Source organism: Amphibalanus amphitrite, unplaced genomic scaffold (genome assembly GCF_019059575.1).
Source record: "Amphibalanus amphitrite isolate SeventyFive unplaced genomic scaffold, NRLGWU_Aamphi_draft 001567F_arrow, whole genome shotgun sequence".
Classification (NCBI taxonomy): domain Eukaryota; kingdom Metazoa; phylum Arthropoda; class Thecostraca; order Balanomorpha; family Balanidae; genus Amphibalanus; species Amphibalanus amphitrite.
In genome coordinates this window covers 40,621-60,966 of record NW_024883060.1, presented here as the reverse complement: position 1 = coordinate 60,966, position 20,346 = coordinate 40,621, and the positions used below count along the sequence as shown (strand labels likewise).

At 54.7% G+C, this 20,346-nt stretch overlaps 1 protein-coding gene across 5 annotated transcripts in view; it reads left to right on the top strand.

The window, feature by feature from the left end:
- Positions 1-20,346, top strand: part of LOC122373885 (hippocampus abundant transcript 1 protein-like) — a 40,857-nt gene that overhangs the window by 3,810 nt on the left and 16,701 nt on the right. For 3 of the 5 annotated variants that reach the window (XM_043352305.1, XM_043352303.1, XM_043352304.1), the window contains exons 3-4: positions 7,470-7,565; positions 12,166-12,228. In XM_043352305.1, coding sequence (XP_043208240.1) covers positions 7,470-7,565; positions 12,166-12,228 — 159 coding nt within the window. Of the gene's footprint in view, positions 1-3,233; positions 3,570-7,469; positions 7,566-12,165; positions 12,229-20,346 lie in introns of those variants that run through there. The other 2 variants (XM_043352302.1, XM_043352301.1) reach the window with 2 other exon arrangements.

Sequence of the window (20,346 nt, the reverse complement as noted above, 5' to 3'; positions counted from 1 at the left end):
TATCGGATGTCCATTTTGTCACTCCTATCGCGCCGATATATTGTGGGAAGGACCGGGCCGGCGGCAGGAAGCCTGCGGCTGGTCTCCGACCTTGATTCGGGGCACACGGTTTGGATCGGCCACTCCTTGTTCACACAGTGGGTTTGACTGGTCCAATCGATGGTGGGCGATGACTGTATGTAGTCACTGCGAATGGATGTTATGTAACCTGATGAGTTATTGACTAATGTGTCGTGGCCAGTGTCATTCTTGTTCTGTTTCAAGCTCTCATATCCCTAGAACTAATTTCTTTCCTCCGCAGTGCTGTCTTTTATGTATTTCTTAAGCAGTTGCAATGACGAATGATTTGTATATCCTAACAGACCGACGAGTGAAACGACGCACCGTTGCGGATTTGCCGGAATTTGTGGTCCGTGTGCTGGTGTGTTGGTTCCGAGACATGACCCGGCGTACCGGCCTGGCTCGACTGGTCACTTGCTCACAGAAGCCCCGCTGTGGCGCTCAAACCAGCTCCTCCCGGAAAGCCCGTCACTCCAGTGCCGCTCAAACTCGTCCCGGTGACGTTGTGTCGTCAGTGGATCGTGATGTCACTGCGGTGACAATCAGCCGCCGTTTGCGTAATGCAACGTATCGTTCCAATTTCCGATTGACATCACCATTCTGTATCTCACTTCCGCCGCGGATAGCACATTCCGCGTGCTCGAGCACCTCTGCAGAGCCGGGCCGCGGCCGGCGGGCTGGCGGCGCGGTCCGAGCCCGGTTGAAGAGCGCCCGGTGGCGACCTTGTCCCGGCGGCAGTGCGGCCGGAGCTGGACGGGAAGCGGCGCGGAAAGGGCCGGCCGGCGGCCGTGAGCCGGGCCGTGACGACAGGGAAATGTGTTGGCGCCGACACCGCGCCGACCCGACCGGGTGCCGCTCCAGCTGACCGAACGGGGAGGTCGGGACACAGGACACTGGACAGGGCCCGGGCTCTAGACTCTGTGACTGCCGCGACGATTGACGTGCACTATGCATGCATGGCAGAGCCGAAGCTATTGGGGTCGCTTGCAATAGGCATTATTAGCCGACTCACGATTGCAATATGCCCCGGTTTACAGCTCCATCTGTCCTTATTTTGTTGGTACTGTGGATCTATTTATTGCTTCTATTTTCGATAGAGCTATTACGAGTATCGGCCGTTCCCCGGCAGTAGAGGAGGTATTGGGAGGCTCACTCTCCGTCTCCGCCGACGTCATCGGGGGCGTGTCGGTGACGTCACTGACGTTGTTATGAGTTCGCCGATCCTCGGACGGATGTTTGGGCTCCCGGGTGATGTACGACTCGTGGCCCTGCTTTAATGAACAGACCCGCTGTGCCGCACTCCCGGGCTGGCTGAGAGCTGTTGGCCGTCTATTTCCAGCTCATTCGTAGTTGTTCAGAAGTTGATGCGGTTCGCACTTGTCCGACTAGTTGAGCTTTCTGGGAAGTCCTGAGATCTCTGACGCTCTGTCGCCGGGTTTTGCAGGTGTGTATTGCTGTTGTACATTTGATCTCCTGCGATAACTTGCTATGATATTAGAAAAACCTTGGATGTGGGTGAAGGTTAAAGTAGCATCCTATCTCCTATCCAATCTACTAGTCGGGACCGTATCCACCGAACTTGGGGAGAGCTTGCCGAAATGATTGCCAAGGTGCGCAGTTCTGATGAAACAGTTTCGGAGAAGGCCGCTGTCTGCGGCGTATGGAGGCAATTTTTGGCCACACTTCTGTGTATCGCTCCCTGATGGGGCTCAAGATTTAATAATATAGCCTGTGATCTCACACTGGTCATCGGAATATTTCGCAAGTCACAATCAATGTGGGGTAAATTTGGCTTGTAAAGCCACCATCGCGATCGGTGAGTTAGTATCAAACATAAGGAGGGCAACAATCACTTGTCATGTTTTTTGCTGATCTATGATACTACTATGCGTGTCTCGGCTGTGTTCAGTGGATGCGTTGTTCCGCGCCTGACGGCAGTTCCAGACCCACATCCTCCCTGTGCCGGCTGTTGTTTGGACGGCTTTTTCGCCGTGTTGGTGTGTTGGCGTGACTCGGCGTCGTGCGCCGGTCCACGCTCCACGCCCGTGTTCGCCCGCCGTGACAATGCCTTCTGTGTGACTCACCGTCGACGGAGCGCCGCCGCGCCGCCGCCGTCTCCGTGGCTGACTGGAGGAGCCGATCGGCTGCCCACTGGACCTTGACGCTACCGTTGGAGCTGGAATTCAACTACTGATCGGTCCTACAGCTGGACCCGGGGTCCAACTGTCATTGGTTCCTGTAGCTAGATGTTTATCAACTGCCATCTGTGCCCGCCCCACGGGCCAGTTTCCGCATTGAAACGGACTTCAACATTTGTTGCACGCACCTGTTGCGGCTGTTTTGGAATCCTGCGAAATGGATAGTGCGTAGGATGCTCGTACTCTGAACTCTATGGCCTAACGTTTATGAGACTTGCGTCAATTTTTCAGTAGTAATTATCCGGCAGCCGGATTATGTCAGAAGTTTTTTTTTTTTTGCTCGGCCAGCCTAGCGCCAGTCTCGAGCGGTGGGACAGTTAACCCGGCAATTTTGGCCGGGATGCAAACGTTACGTTAAACCGGTTTATATTGACCCGGGAGCAAATAACAACGTGGGAGCCTATCTATTTTGATTGTTAATTCTATCAGTCTAAAAAGAAAATGAAAGTTGCTCGTATTATGCGCTTTGAAAGGGGACTTACCTACGTAACCGCGTTTTGGCTTTTTGTTTGTTTGCTATATTCGTTTTGGTATGCACAATTCACGTAAGCTCAAGTTTTGTTGCATTATTTGCTTCTGCATTTCGCTGGTATTTATTCCTGGCCGTGTTTTTTCTCGTCTCGTGGCCGCGGTTCGGGGCAGCTGATTGCGCTGCAGACGCGCCGTATGCTCCTCTACTGCCGGCGCGTGACCTGCCTGTGATGCCTTCCTTTTGTGCCGTGATATTGGGGCCGCCGCGGACCGCCACCCCTCCTCCCCGCCGCCTCAGTTCTGCTCGGGCAGCCCGCGAGCGGCCGTCCATGCATTGACAAGAGCGGCGTCGATCGGCCGCGGCCCCGGCGGGTATTGACCTTGCGACCCGGCGACGGTCGCCGCCGCCGCGGCCGTCTTCGTCGGCGTCGGCGCGCGCGGCTGCGCCCGCCATCGACCGTCGTCGGCGACGGCGCGCGCGCTGGGCCGGCGGCGGAGACCATTGCGCCGGAGTCGGCCATGGCGTCTGCGGCGGAGAGCGGGCCGCCGGCGGCGCCCGGCGACCAGTGCAGCGTGTCGATCGCGTCCGGAGCGCTGGAGGCCGACCGAGTGTCGGAGGACGCGTCGGCGGCGTCCGAGCGGCCCCCGGGCGCCTCCGCTGACGCCGATGACGGCCGGCCGGGGTCCGCTGACGGCGATGACGGCCTGGAGGAGGTGGTGCTGACGTCCCCGGCGCGGCGGCCGTCAGCGGTGGTGACGCGCCGCCGGCTGCCGACGCCGCTGCTCTCCTGGAACCTCTGCTGTCACGGCTGGGAGACGCTCTGTCGCTGGTGGTTCGAGGTAAACGTCGCCTGTCACCCGCTGCTGACAGCTGTCACAGTCAGCTATAAACTTGTCCGCTGTCCTACTGTCAGCTAGGCTGTCAGCTGTTGGTGAATGACTGCCCATCTCGACCTTGCTAGCTGCCTGGCTCAAACATGAATTGAGAATCTGGCTTTTCAATACCATGCTATGTTCATAAAAGTAACTGTTCGTAAGTCATTTATAACATATCAGGTGTTCTGTCTCTGCTGTATGGCTTCATAGCTATATTGGGCATGATATACCCACTTTTACCCGTCTATAACGACTGGAAGTTCACGTCTGCGGTTCATTTCAAGAAGCAGCGAAAACGTGCTTTCCCTTCTCGAGTGCATGGTTATCGGTGCGGAAGTGGATTGATATTGTCTGTCATTGAATGTGCTTCAGCTCATGCGCTAACAATGGCCATCCAGATTCCGAGAATGTCCCGTTTATGGCTCCATTGTCCTGAGTTCCGATTTCTGGTTCAGCGAACCCTCTACTCGAGCCGAGCGGGGCTCCCAGGGAGGCTATTTGACGGCCCCGTCAGCTGATTACACCTAGTGAGCGACAGGCCGATTGAACAGAGTGCAGGTGGTGATCGATTCAACGGCTTCTGTCTCCTCACCAGATCCAGCGGGTGCAGACAGATTGGTATTGTCTGGCGCGGCAGATTTACTGGTCTTGTCTGCTGCTGGCGTCCGACGTCTCACTTCTTGACCCTGTTCATTTGCAGTGGTCGGTCCAACGGTGCCGTCTGTTGCTCAGACCGATCATTGGCAATAGCCGATTCAACGTTTCATGCTGCTGGTCAGGCATAGGCTAAAGCAGTGGCTAGTTCACCGTTTCTGCCCTATCACCAGACCTATCCGCAGCCAATAGTCCTGGTGGCCTGGTTTCGACCCTGTCCGGACCGCCGCCGGCTCTCTGAGAACGGCCCGCTCCTGAACTCCCGGAGCTCGGCCCGGACTCCGACTCCCGGAGCCCGGTCCGGACCCGGACTCCCGGAGCTGACAGCCCGGCTGCGGCTCCGCTCCGAGTAGACCGGCTACTCTGGGAACCGTCTCGCCCCATCTGACGGACCGGACACGGCCGGCTGCCGCCCTGTCTGCCGGACCGGACACCGCCGGCTGCCGCCCCGTCTGACGGACCGGACACGGTCTGACGGACCGGACACAGCCAGCTGCCGCCCCGTCTGACGGACCGGACACAGCCAGCTGCCGCCCCGTCTGACGGACAGGACACAGCCGGCTGCCGCCCCGTCTGACGGACAGGACACAGCCGGCTGCCGCCCCGTCTGACGGACAGGACACGGCCGGCTGCCGCCCCGTCTGACGGACAGGACACGGCCGGCTGCCGCCCCATCTGACGGACAGGACACCGCCGGCTGCCGCCCCGTCTGACGGACAGGACACCGCCGGCTGCCGCCCCGTCTGACGGACCGGACACGGCCGGCTGCCGCCCCGTCTGACGGACCGGACACGGCCGGCTGCCGCCCCGTCCGACGGACAGGACACGGCCGGCTGCCGCCCCGTCTGACGGACAGGACACGGCCGGCTGCCGCCCCGTCTGACGGACAGGACACGGCCGGCTGCCGCCCCGTCTGACGGACAGGACACGGCCAGCTGACGGACCGGACACGGCCGGTTGCCGCCCCGTCTGACGGACAGGACACAGCCGGCTGCCGCCCCGTCTGACGGACAGGACACAGCCGGCTGCCGTCCCGTCTGACGGACCGGACACGGCCGGCTGCCGCCCCGTCTGACGGACAGGACACGGCCGGCTGCCGCCCCGTCTGACGGACAGGACACCGCCGGCTGCCGCCCCGTCTGACGGACAGGACACCGCCGGCTGCCGCCCCGTCTGACGGACCGGACACGGCCGGCTGCCGCCCCGTCTGACGGACAGGACACCGCCGGCTGCCGCCCCGTCTGACGGACCGGACACGGCCGGCTGCCGCCCCGTCTGACGGACCGGACACAGCCGGCTGCCGCCCCGTCTGACGGACAGGACACCGCCGGCTGCCGCCCCGTCTGACGGACAGGACACCGCCGGCTGCCGCCCCGTCTGACGGACCGGACACAGCCGGCTGCCGCCCCGTCTGACGGACCGGACACGGCCGGCTGCCGCCCCGTCTGACGGACAGGACACGGCCGGCTGCCGCCCCGTCTGACGGACAGGACACCGCCGGCTGCCGCCCCGTCTGACGGACAGGACACCGCCGGCTGCCGCCCCGTCTGACGGACCGGACACGGCCGGCTGCCGCCCCGTCTGACGGACAGGACACCGCCGGCTGCCGCCCCGTCTGACGGACCGGACACGGCCGGCTGCCGCCCCGTCTGACGGACCGGACACAGCCAGCTGCCGCCCCGTCTGACGGACCGGACACAGCCGGCTGCCGCCCCGTCTGACGGACCGGACACAGCCGGCTGCCGCCCCGTCTGACGGACAGGACACGGCCCGCTGCCGCCGACAGCCTGGCGCCCATCCGCTAATGGTGTTTATCCGGGGATACGGCGGGACGGGGCGGTGGTACGGCACCCGTCTACAGTGAAATGGACGGGTTAACACTGCAGGGTGTGACTGGAGGGCGATAAGTCCGGTCAGCAGGGATCACTGAGGACTGACTAGAGAAGCGCGTGCAGTGGAAGCGTGTGTGAGGCGAATAGAGGTAACTCGATATTTGACTGAGCTGGCGAAAAAGGCTGTGGCTGATCCGGCCGGTTGCAATGTATTGGAGGTCAGAACTGGTAATGGGTGCAAGCTGAAGACCCGACACCGGACACTGCGCTAAATAGAAAGACGGACAGGAGGACTCCGATAGCCGCGTGTTCATCCGATGCTGGTCCGACCGACCGGCCCTGATTGGACCCACCTCTGGGGACGGAAATGAAGGCTATTATCAGAGCCCCTTACTCAATGCCCATTACTGGCGCGGCCGGCACGGAATCCTATTCTCGACGGCGGCCGTGTCTGTCGCAGCGTCTGTGGACTGTGTCCCGCGGCCGCCGCCGTGTCTGTCGCAGAGTCTGGGGATGGTTCCCACGGCCGCCGCCGAGTCTGGGGATGGTTCCCACGCCCGCCGCCGTGTCTGTCGCAGAGTCTGGGGATGGTTCCCACGGCCGCCGCCGAGTCTGGGGATGGTTCCCACGCCCGCCGCCGTGTCTGTCGCAGAGTCTGGGGATGGTTCCCACGGCCGCCGCCGAGTCTGGGGATGGTTCCCACGCCCGCCGCCGTGTCTGTCGCAGAGTCTGGGGATGGTTCCCGCGGCCGCCGCCGTGTCTGGGGGCTGTGTCCCACGGCCGCTGACTGACACCGTTTCCGGTTATCACACAGCCGGGGATTCGAAATCAAATGAAGCCTTGTGGTGGTGAATTTGTAATTCTGGGAGTTATCCGTCCTGGACGGTCTCGCGTGCCTTGCTGGCGTGTCCGTCGTGGTGACATTGTGATGGGATGCACCTGACATCATTGCAGTGTCGACCGCGTTATAGCTTATATGACTATGTGCCGACCTAATGGTTACCCGCTCTTAGCTAGGTATTCAATGTCCATGACTATGCGCTACTCATCTGACACTTTGTGCATATGCAGCACATTTTATTTCATAAGACATATGCCAGTGTTCTTGAGTCCGTACGTACATCATCATTGCCCCGCTTTGACTCGCCCAAGTTGCATCATGCTGCGGTCTGACCTGCTTCTGGGCCATATTGCTCTGTCTCAGAGTCAGAACTTATGGAGAGTGATGATCCTGGTATGTCATCACCGTATTGCCCTTCTCGTTCCTCCACCTCCCCAATCCTCCCAGGCTCTCTCAGTCGAGAACATTGCGCGGCTGCCGCGGCTGCCTTGACAATACCCGACTGTTGTCTGACTGTGGTCCCCATCTCTCCTGCAGAGTTCGGGCATCGGCGAGCCGAGCGTCTACCATGCGCTGGTGGTCATCTTCCTCGAGTTTTTCGCCTGGGGCCTGCTGACCACGCCGATGATCACAGTGAGTGTAGCGACGGAGCGGACTGCTTGTCGCAGCGTTGTGCTCAGTGGCTATGTTGCCAGTACGGTCAGTGGGTGGGCCTAGGATCTCCGCCCGCGGTTACTAGGCGGCGGAGATGGGCCCCAGTCCCGGTCTCGGGGGATGCTCCCGGTCATAGTTCCGCCCCTCCCTCCCCCTAGAGTTGGGACGGTGAACGGTTCAGCCTGCCGCGCGTGGTTCCGTTCAGCGGTCCTCAGCTGTCGATCTGCCCCTGGGCCGTAAGTTCTGCGGCTGGGCTCCGTCGGCCCGGCTGCCGGAGCTGTGATCGGTCACCGACCGCGCGTCCAGGGAGCTGACTGATGAGTTTGTCTCGATTGGAGCGAGCGCCGCCGGCGTGCGTCCAACTTTGGATGCAGTGTTCCATTTTTGGAAATTTTGGGTGGAAAATCACACCTAATGGGTAAAATATTCTCATCCCCAAAACCAGGTAAATTGGAATTCTTTCATCTTTGAAAAATGCTCAACTCATGCTCAACAATTAACAGCCAGATTACCAGATATACCTAGCAGCGCCATATATACAGTTAGAACTTATAGGTTTGCTACATAATACATAATTTCCATGAAAAAAAGCGAAATCAAGGCACAAACCCAACAACTCACCCTGACTGACAACGAAAGAAAATAACCTTGCACACTTCCAGCTGTTAATAACATATATGCGTTGAATGACCTTGATCACCTCAACTGTTTGTAAAAACCAGGCTTGTGTTCTGAATAAATGCTTTTGGATATTCATAACAACTATGATTAGTGGTTTGCTGCCAACGCAAAACGGATGAGCCGCTGCTTGCGCAAATTAAACACTACCTCTGCAATTCGCTTTTGACTAAGTTGCGCAGGATACGCCTACAAAATTTTCATCTTTGGACCCGCAGTCAGCTGGGCACACCCTAGCACACCCTAGGGATGAATTTAAAACTTGGTGGGCTCTAACTTCTTTCATATGCAAAATAGGGGTATGAGACAGGTACCAACTTATTCTACATTCATTTCTGATCCTATTGTATCAATTTCACCACAAATTATGTCCGTCAATGGCTTCTAGAGGACTTTAAAGCTCGATGCGTCGGGCCTGGCAGAGGTCCAAGATGAGAAAAGCCACCCTGCGCACACCCTAGGGATGAATTTAAAACTCCGCGGGCTCTGGCTGGTTTCATAGGTAAAATAATGTTTTGAGACCGATGCCAATTTATTCTGCGCTTATTTCTGATCCTATCGCATTAATTTCGCCACAAATTATGTCCGTCAATGGCTTCTAGAGGACTTTAAAGCTCGAGGCGTCGCGCCTGGTAGAGGTCCAAGATGAGAAAAGCCAGCCTGGGCACACCCTAGGGATGAATTTAAAACTCCGCGGGCTCTGGCTGGTTTCATAGGCAAAATAATGTTTTGAGACCGATACTAATTTATTCTGCGTTCTTTTCTGATCATATTATATCAATTTCACCACAAATTATTTACGTTATTAGTTTTTAGATGTCTTTAAAACTCGAGGCGTCGGGTCGGGCAGGGGTTCAAGATGACTGACACGCCACCCTGGCACACCCTAGGGATGAATATGAAACTCTGTGGACTCCGGCAGGTTTCATACGCGAAATGAGGTTATAAGACCGGTAATGATGTATTTTACGTTAATTTCTCATGCCTTTGCAATAATCTTACCGCCAATTATTCATTTCAATTAGTTTCTAAAGGTTTTTAAACACGAAGCGTTCGGCCGAGGGAAAGCCAAGATGAATGAAAGGATACCTTGGCACACCTCTAGGGATAAATTTAAGATACGGTATTCCCAGATCTGCCCAATACATGTTCTGAAGCTGGTAGATGGGATTAAGAAGGCCCTAGCTTTTTAATAAATTATCCCTCGCCCGTATAGGGGGGGGGGTCGAACGAACCACCTTCTCGTTTTTTCGAGAATAACTCGCGTAAAAAGCGGCCGATCGCGACGAAACTTTCAGGACCCTCGAGTCAATTAATTTGACACCTACTCTGAAAATCTCATATTCCTGACCCAAATGACCTTTGACCTGTGACCTATTTCTTGAGGCCATGTTTGGCCGGAATCGCGATTCGGCGAGCCGCTAATGCGTTCCGTTCACTCCCGTTCCGTTTCGGGTGTTCTGGTCAGTTGTGCTCTCGCTTTCCCTTCCGCTTGGGGTGTCCTGATCAGCGATGCCCTCCGTTCCGTTGCAGTTGCTCTGATCAGTGATCACTGATGCCCTCCGTTCTGTTGCGGGTGCTCTGATCACTGATCACTGATCATTGACGCTCTCACTCAGCACTTATCACGTGACATGATACGAAGCTACCGCTCCGTTTCGGTGGCCGGCCATGAGGTCGGTGGCATCCTTTTATCATTTTTTTTTTTGCATCCCGTTCCGTTCCGATATGGATGCCCTGGTTACTGGTTAGTTGCACGCTTTTTATTGCGATATTGCGTATTATGCTGCGCAGTGCACATCGTTCCGTTTGGGGTGCCCCAATCAGTGACCCTTTGTCTAGTCTCATGTAGTGCACCGTTCCTTTCGAAGAGTTGCGCTGACACCGTTTCCATTTTCACTATCGTAATGAGTACCGACTATCGCTGGCCGTTCCGGCGTTCGGGCCGGGAGATTTCCGGTGTATGTCATGCTGCATAGTGCGACTGCAATTGCATACTCAATACTGCGTCCCGTTCCGTGTGCCCAGAGCAAAGGCACCATTTCCAGTATCATCCGGCCATTGTCATATCTGTTGAAAATGGAAAGCTCAAAGCTATACTGCGTACACTGTACGAATATTACCAGATCAGATGCGAACGAAAACTACATACTTATATTGCCGCATATTATCTCAAATATACAGTAATCTTGGAAGCGGTGCTGCCATATTGTAGGCGCAAAACGTCCCAGAGGCCAGAACACATGGTTATACGGTTTCTGGTTTCATAGCGATCAGTTACGTCAACAAACTGCCCATCAGGGTTAAGGGAATCATGATTACCTAAGATTTTATGTCTGACAGTGTCACAGTGATGACCACGCCTCACGCATTACACACTTACATACAAATACACAGTCTGAGTCAACTCCACTTAATCAATAATACAGGACGACAGAATGATACCCTTTGCAACGGCAACGACAGGTTCCTTCCCACTTCCTTTGCTTAAAAAAGAAAGAAAACTTCTCCACATGGCACTAGTACCAAAGCCTACACATAGAGAGATCTCCCTCACCCGCCCCTCCCCCACCCTCCTTAAGATATGACAACAGATTTCAACAGAATCATTGCATCTTCTGCTTCTTAAAGACCTAGTTCGCTCGCATGATGGCGACTGGCGTCGCGAGGATGGAGGTCCGCGGATGAACTTTAGGAGAAATATACAGGCAGAACTCAGAAGGACCGTCCTGGATGCGTGCCAGTAAGCATGAGTAGGAACTTAGCAGATGCTGACGGTAAGATCTGCTGTCTGCATCTGAAACGGAAAGGAAGGTATTGATTTAAGGCAAGGAGAAGGATGGCCACTGGACAGTCATTCAATTGTGACAATGCATTTTGACTTGTGAGGAAAATGAAATCTCACTGGTTGAAGTAGGTATTCATTCTTAGCTGTATAAGAGACAAGGGTGATTCTTAACTTCATTAGTCTCAATCAAACACAAAGGTTGGGATAAAATGGGACGGATTTCGAAACACTTGGCGATCAGATGCTAGTTATAATTCTGCCGTATATCATCCTTACCTATTTGCATCGTCTTTTTCGGTTAGTTTTGGTGGTCAGGAATGGTATGTTCTTTTATTATCAGCCAGCGTAGCGTTACGCCTTTATTGCGAAAGTGATATAGGTTTTCACTTGTTTTTTTTTTCTCATCCTAGATTTTTTGGTCATCATCGTCACACCCAACCAAAATCCAATTTTAGAACACTGGGGCAGAGTTGGAGGCTGTGATCGACCGCGGAGCGCGGCCCGGGGCGCCGGCCAGGGAATGGTCCCCGGTGGGGGTCCGGGGGTACCTCAGTCGGACTGGGGCCTGGTGGGGGCGCCGGCCGGGGGATGGTCCCGATGGGGGTCCGGGGGCACCCCAGTCGGACTGGGGCCTGGTGGGGGTACCGACGGGTGGATGGTCCCCGGTGGGGGTCCGGGGGTACCTCAGTAGGACTGGGTACTGGTGGGGACTCGGGGCTACGTCAGTGGTTCTGAGGACGGCTGCGGTACCCCGTGACGGGACGCGACGATCCGGCTGGGGTGGTCTGAGTTTATGGTTAGTCTGAGCTCGTAAATTGCATGAACGGAATATGCGAGTCAGGTGTTCTATATGTGTGCCGCTAATCTCATGTTGGTTTGCCTAAATTTCATTGTTACACTTTTATAAACACTATATTTCTATTTCTGTTCAGTATGGAGTACTTAATATAACGGTACTTTGTAACAATTAATGTAGCAATGCTGTGAAATTATGTCCGGCTGAACTTCGGATATGCATTATGTACGAAGACTTAATGTGTATATGTAATTGCTGGAGTTTAGGTCATCACTGATAACATTTTCAGAGTTTGACAATCTTCTTCGTTGTTTCAGGTGCTGAATGAAACTTTTCCGAACCACACATTTCTCATGAATGGCCTTATCGTAGGAATAAAGGTCAGTACGGGGTCGCCTGTCGCCGCCCAATATGTGTTACGTGAACTGCTGCCGGCTGCTTAACCCGCGCCCTGATGGGGGGGCCATTTTGCCCCCCCCCCCTGTGGTTTTTCTTAAATAGCGAGAAAACGGCGGCGCCAAATTTTGGGTACCTTACCGGGCATCAATTTGACACCTTCACACAAAATTTCAAGTCACAGGTCACCTCAGGTCAGGAGTTATTGAGGTCAAACTGAGGTCATGTTCGAGCAAAAATGAGCAAAAAACATGACATCTTGAAACGCTCACCAATTCTACAGTTAACAAGCAATTTTAAAGTTCTTTATGTGGTTGTGTAGAGAAAAGACGGCGCTACAAAACTGCCATCTCGGATTTTCGAAATTTTGGGATTTTGACCCCCAAAAATCAAAAAAATTGATTTTTTTAGAAAAACTCAAAAAATTTCCAAAAATTTTTCGAATTTCGAAAAAAAACCGGAATATATGTGATAGTCCCTGCGCTCTTCGATATACATACCAAATTTTAGATCGATACCTCTTTTTTTGGCCAAGTTATAGGGAAAAAACTGTTAAAAATTGATGACGTCAAATTTTTGAACTCAATTTTTAGCAGTTCTAGACCTCGTAGCGCAAAACGGAGACCACCATTGAACTCCCCGTGACGAGCTGCATCGAATCGATACCCATTTTATGCAAAAATATCAACTTTGAAATTTGACCTAATTTGACCTGACCTTGACCTGACCTTGACCAAAACGTGACCTAAGCTGGCCCTAAAGTCTGTCTGACCCACATAATCGCATTTGTCATGTAAAATGGACCATAAAACATGTATCACACGACACTTTCATATTGTGACCCCCCCCCCCCCCCCCAGTGACCTGACCTCTGTGACCTGACCTGGTATCAGTGACCTCAAATAGCAAAATATGTGTTTGAAGAACATTTCTCCATCGATGATTTTCAATGAAATGCATTTTACTCGATTTTACAACGCATTTCTTGAAATGCCTGTAAACGGTGAAAATTCGACCTTTGACCTGACCTGTGACGTCATCGGTTTGACCGAGGTCAATGAAATTGGGTCACAAGGTAGTTCCCCGCTGGGGCTATCCAACACCGTTTACCGCTTGTCGCTATGTTGCGTGGTTCTCGAGATCTGATGGGGGGGCCAAAATGCCCCCTCCCCCATCAGACCGCGTTGCTCGGCAGACCCCATCTGGGCGCGGGTTAATCTACCAAATGTATGCAACACTCGACGACACAACTCGTTCGTAGGTCAAATAATGCCGCCGTCATTTAGTACATGTGAAGTGCTCCACATGTAACCATTCCATTCAAGCCTGGTCGCGACCACTGCCTGTTGAATGTCTGCTGCAGGTATTCAATGATTAATGTCACAATTAAGTTGCGGTCCCGCTGGGCTCTTCAGGGCGCCGCTGCGTGCTGCACGTTAATGTGTAGGTGAATGTCCGATGTGTGCGCGCTCAGAGTGCGGACGGCTCACGGCGACAGCCGCATAACTCGAACCGTGGCCCACCTGGCGGGGCGGGCGGGCAGTACCCGTTCAGCGCCGCCGAAAACGAACACTTGGTGTGTGGAATGCAGACCACGTGGTGTCAACAGGTGCTGTGTGGTTTCTACCATACACAGCTGATACTGCCGACTGAGCGCGTCTGAGTGTGACACTTGGCGGCTCTTTTCCTCGTGATAATAACCCGTCTGCCTCAAATAGCCGTTACACCTTGACAACCGCACTGCCTGACATTTCCAAATGGGGTCATTGGCGGCTAAGTTCCATCGCTCAGGGTGCGTCATAGCCGACAAAAAACGGTCTTTGGTAGCAGACGGTCCGTCGTCGACATGAGCATGACGGATTCTCCGGAGGGTAATAAGGCTCTCTCTCGGCGGCGCGCTTCCGACGGCCGTGACATTTATCTCCATCAGGGAGGTGCGTCACGGGCCGGCCTTGACCGGCATCCCTGACACGACCGTGAGGCGCGCGCGTGCGACCCAGTTGGTCCAATTGAGGCCGTCCGTCGACGCCGACGGGGGCTGTCCGCTTCGACGGACCGGCCGCCCCGGCGCCCCGCGCGTGCCGGCTCTATTGATTGGTGCGCACCTAGCCGGTCCGCCAAGGTCGCGCCGCAGCCGGGATGGACGCTCCTGACGCTCCTGATGCTCCCGGTACTCTCTGCTCCGTCCCCTCTCCCTGTGCTCCCTGCTCCGGACTCGCCCCCGGAGCTCCGTACCCGCTCCCGGAGCTCGGGACCCGCTCCCGGAGCTCCGTACTCGCTCCCGGAGCTCGGGACCCGCTCCCGGAGCTCCGTACTCGCTCCCGGCGCTCGGACCCACTCCCGGAGCTCCGGACCCGCTCCCGGAGCTCGGGCCGCTGTCCCCTCCGGCTGTGCGCCGCGGGCGGTCAGGCCGGGCTGAGTGAGAACCTGTCAGCTGCGGCTGCCGCGGCCAGGCCACCAGTTTAGCCGCGGTGATGGCCTTATGTAACTCGCGGATTCGAACAGGCCTCGGAAAGTTGTGGCGAGTTTTCCTTCCCTACTTTGTTTCTTCTTGAGCAGAACTCACCTTAACTGAAGTTCTGTATACGAATTCATATTTTTAGCTAACCGGGCATCCGTAATTTATCATCATGGAACGTCTCGAATAGGCTAACGTTGATGGCTGAGGTATCTTTTGGGCTACATCCCAAATCTAAGACAAGCACCCCTGGCCCTTCTCTGCCGTAGCAGAGGGAGCTCCTGCAATCGGTCTGGTCGCAGCGAGTGACATCAGACTTTACTGCTCCCCTGTGCCTCATCGAGCTATCCATCTCCAATCGGCCCGACCGGGAGAGCAGGCCGTCGCTCTCCTTAGAGGGATCCAGGTCGTAGTTTCAGTCCTCTGAACCAGTTAGACTTCTGGCCAATCTCTGCATTTGACGACAACGATGGTCTGGTGGCCACATTCAAACCCGTGCTTCCCTGCTCAGCGTTCCTTAGACAGCGGTTTGCAGTTCCCGATTGAAAGTGGCAGATGGCAATTACCAGAGATCGAATAGCGAGGCTCGCGTGCTACTCACTAGTTGAGGGCTCTCGGCCGGCACTGGGTGATTATCTCGAGCGGCCGACGGCGCGTCTGTTCAAAACAGGTGCGACCAGGTGTAATCAGGTGCGATTGTCTCCTGTCGCAGCGGCCTGCTCAGCTATGCCGTCCATTAATAGCCGAGTGGCCCGCGGAATTGGCTTTACGTAATGTCGCGAGTGCGATCAATGCAGGGCTGGGAGCCGCTGGATGGAAGTCCAGCGTTTGTCGCTTAGCCTGGAGGTGGGAAGGGGGGAGGGGCTGTTGTTGCTGGGTCGGTAGTTTTTGGTGCAGAGACCGAATCAATTCTGGTTTCGGTATGTGTCCTTGGTTGTAGATATGTCAGATTTTGTGATTCTATGCGATACAAACGTTATGGCTTTAAGTCAACAAAACGACCATATAATAGGATCTCATTATGACGGATATCGAGTGAGTTTATGTCTATTTTTGATGTGGAGGCACAAATGAATACGGGTAAACAAGTTTCTGAAACTGTTTAGCTATAATTTGAATGGTTAATTGAACTTTACTTTCGCTAGTTTTCCTAAGAAAGGCAGGCTTGGCACTTAAGGAACTCCCACTAATCACTTTCGAACTTCACAAACTTCTTAGACTACTCCACAATGTGTATCCGGCTAAGCACTCAAAACAAGGCGTAACATGGAAGGACCTGGCATTCGGCTTTGCTTTCGGTGCTGCACTTCAGATATGCTGCAACATTTCGAGATTGGTTGCATCATGTGTTCTTTCGCTTTCATTTTAATTCGTTATTTCCGCTGTTCATTACTTTGGGAGAGTTTCCGAGCTGAGCTGCCTGCTCTCTCTCTCTTACGTGCGTCAGAAGCTAAATTAGACGGAACACTTGAAACTGAAGTACCTGGTGCGACGCACAGCCACTACGGGAGACCGGTGCTGGTAGATTCCTCCGTCTGACATTGGGTAGATGTCGGCACCGGTACGGCTTAACAATTTAACGTTACGTTACAATATAGCAGTAACCAGCCTCCCTTCCCTCCCCTCCCCAATGTCCCGTTTGTGCAGTTTCACGACCCTGATCAGCGTCCAGCTCACGTCCTGTCTCCGCTCCAACTTGTGACGCGGGTTAATCCGGGTCTGATCGCCCTAATCTCATTTGGTCCGTCCTGATCGCTACCGCTCCGTGCCATCGACCGCGGCCGTCTCCAACCGTGACAGTCTTGGTCGATGGGGATGGTCGATAGTGATGCGGGTGACCACTGCGGTAGCTCCATTCCTAACGCGTCATCCGCCGTCCAGCACGCCCACTGAATCCATTCCCTGCCCGGTGCGGTTCCACTCCTAACGATCGATCGGTAAATGTTACGCCACTCTGCCGCCGCCGTCTTGTACCGCCTGATCTCGTGACCTGTCGTGAGGTCACGGTGACACGGCGGCCTCCTAAGTCCCGGACACGAGTGGCGCCGCTCGGACGCCCCAGGGACGTGCCTGGCCTCCGGGCCGACTAAATCGGGCCGTATGTGGGCCGTGTTGACTGGGAGCGACCCGGCTCTGTCAGGGATCGATGCGGCGCCGAGAGGGTGGCCGCTGAGACGCGGGGTGGCCGTGAAGGCCAGATGCAGGGGCGGTGCGTGGTTCAACCGACGCATAGGGAGGTGGGAAGAGTGTGTCGAGAGCTGGGGGAGGGAGATTTGGGGATTGTTTGTTATGCAGGAAAGAGGTGAGGGTCAGGTGTTCTACTCAGCCACAATGTTAGGGCTCTGTAGGGAAATGGTGCCTCCGCAATTTGGATGGTGGCCGTCTCTTGAGTTGCCGAATATGCCGAATTTTTCTTCCAACGCATATCTGGGTAGCAATGTCTTTTTTCGGACTCCTCGTCACTGTCTTCAGGTAGTTGCTGAGCTCCGACTGTCAACCTCTGCTGTTAAGCACCACCTTTCCCACGGAAAGGGGTATTGACCCTTCTTCCACTGTCCACCGACCTCCCGGCGGCGGTCGGCCAGCACAACGGCCGTGGTCTCAGCTCCATTCGTTATGCGTCGGGCCGGCAGCGGCGGCGGCCGCTCGCGCCGCTCCGTGCATTTATCAGCTGCTGTTGGCCGTGGCCGTCCCATGGTGACTAATGAGAGCGGATCTGCGCGGCGGAGACGCAGGAAGGAAGCCGTGGACGTGTTGAGGGTAGCGAGCAGGAGCGGGACTGTTGTGAGCGGCTCAGGTGCTGGGAACTAGGGGAGACGAGTGTAGGGGATAGGCCATGTTGTCAAAAACATGCCAGCTCGATTTATTTAACCCGCGCCGGGCCGGGGGGTGTTTGAACACCCCCCTTGCGGTTTTTCGCAGATATCTCAAAAACGGCGGCGCGGAGCGCCGCCGTTTTTGGCACACCTGTTCGTACATCTTTTCCGGACATGTTGTGAAAATTTCAGACCCAGGTCACCTTAGGTCAGGTCACCAGGTCACGCCAAGTGACCTCACCTCAGAAAAAATAAGAATGCTCGTCATAGCTACACCGACTGAACGATTGCCTTGAAACTTTCAGCGATTGATAAGAGCAACACTATCTATAAAATGTATATCTCGGAATTTTGATATCGGTGACCTAAGGTCAGGTCAATTTTGCGGCCTCTCCATTATAAGTCAATGAGAGAAAATTGAAAAGCGTCTGTTTTGCACGAACGCTATTCTAGACACTCTCAAACATCGAGACGTAGGTAAAATAGACACACTGAACCAGAAAATGGCAACTGTGACCCCTCGTTATGTCCCCGAGGTCATCTCAGGTCACGAACAGAATCTTAACAGTTTTTCGATGATAACTTCTGATAGAGGCGTGCTAGAGCGCTGAAAACGCCTTATATCTGTTCGGCTCGACGTTGCGGATCGACTGATATGCAACATGACCTTTTCCGGTCAGGTCATGACCTTGACCTGAGGTCAAATTTTCAAATTGACCTTTCAAGGTTAAATTATAGTTCATTCGACGCGTCTCGACGAGAGGAACACGATGCTGGCAAAAGTAACGTCATAGCTCTTTTGAGTCAAAAGTTATTGCCGAAAAAACGTTTTTCGTAAAAACGGCTTTTTTTGGAGTTTTTGCCCTCTGGAGGCTAAACCGTTGACCTGAGGTCAAATCTGAGAACATTACTCAGAAAGGTCTGTAAAAGGGCTATCGAATGCGCTTTTTTGCGGCGCTGTAACTCTATCGGTTCCCGAGATAGCCGTTGGCAGTTTCCAAAATGTTGAAATAGTCAACATTTTACCTTTGGTGACCTCTGGTGACCTGACCTTTGACCTGACCCAAAAAATGACCGAAGTGTTTTCGTCCTTATTTGTGACGTTCTTTCGATTGCCGCTTACAGCGTGTCGCTACGTGGCCCAGGAGCCGAGTTAGAAGGGGGGGGTGTTCAAACACCCCCCCGCGGCCCGGCGCGGAATCTCAGAGCACCGGCCCGGCGCGGGTTAAAGTAAAACCTTGTAGCGACGTTGTAAGTGTATTTGAATCCTTTTCTGGCTAAACCGTTGTTTGTATTGGGCGTATCCTGCTAAAAATATTATAGTTTCCTTTATTATCTCTTCATTGAGATGTTTCCAGTGTTCAGCGATCATGCTCGCTAGTCTTCTCCGATTCGCTCATTACTTACCGTTCTCGCCGTCTGCCGGTGCGACGCCGATATCCATTTCGCTAATGTTTCCGAGTTCCGAGATCTCAGTCGTCACAGTCCTATACATATATTTCCCCGCACGCTATGTTTCGCCATCAGGCGGTGCCGGTGCCGATATCCGTGTCCCCATCAGTGTCTGTACCATTTCCAGCATCCTTCCCCGATCTCTGTGGCTCGGATTGGCCCCGTTGTGCGCCACTGCTCGGACCGGAGCGGCCCCTCAGTGGCCTCGTCTCGACACTGGCCGTCGTTTGCCGCCTCTCGGGGCGGCGCGGCGACACCCACAATTGGCGTCGTTGTGCCGAACCGCGACGGTGGCTGCGGGAGGAGCGGTCCTCGGTCCTGTGGTCGGCTCCGGTGTCGGAATTGTCGGTACAAGTGGACACGGAACACTGATAGCGGTCATCTGGAGATAGGTATTACTCATAGTTCTGGCCTCTACTTCAGAGTTCTGCGTCCTGAAGGAACTTGTGATAGGGCACAATGGATATTCAGACTTGGCGCCATACTGCTTCGAAGGAAATATTTTTCCACAACAGAATCTGTACATTTCTGGCACACAGTGTAGCGGGGTCTGGACGCCTGGACTGGGTGTCGCCCTGCCCGCCGGCGGCTGCTCGGTGACCTGCCGTTGCCACGTGTCGCCGGTGCGGTATTTCGGTCCGTCCGGTAATAACGCCCGGTCCCGCACGCAGACTATTTTTTGCCCCGGTCCCGCACACAGACTGCTCCTCGCCGCCGCCACCTGTCGTCTCTCATGTCCGCTATAACTGGAGTGAGCACTGGCGGCGCCGGTCAGAACACATAGCCCACAGTTCCCGCTCATGTGTCATACCCGGTAGCCGGGTGGTGATGGTCGCGCTGAGGGATGTTATGTTTCGGCTCATATGCTGGGCTCGGCTGTTGCTTGGACTGCTCCGTCCGTGTATTGGTCCTTCCCGAACCGTGGCCACTCTGCAGACATACCAGTGATGTCTTCTATGCTTCGGTCCGGTCGGCTCTGTCTATTGTCGCGGCAATAAGAGCGTCCTGCAATTGCATATTGCACAATGCCGAACCTCCGTCTCTCCATATCTTTGATACGAAGTGTTTGATATGAAACGTAGCCTGTACAACTTTGTTCTCTTTTTAGTTATTTTCAGTGGCCTGCTGACTTGTTCTGTAAACGCGCGTCATTCAGTCTTCTGACTGTGACATTTGTCCCAAGTCCCAAAGTTCCCTTCCAGCTTCTGTCGCCACACGGCGGGTTCGGGTGTAGCAACGCCCGTAGCAACGCCCCGCCGTGTAGTCCGGGCGCCCAAAAACCCCAATTCATCATCACCATCATCCAGGTTCCTTTGTCGATCCCCCTAGTAACGTCCCTCTATTCCGCAGGGCCTCCTGTCGTTCCCGCTGGTAAC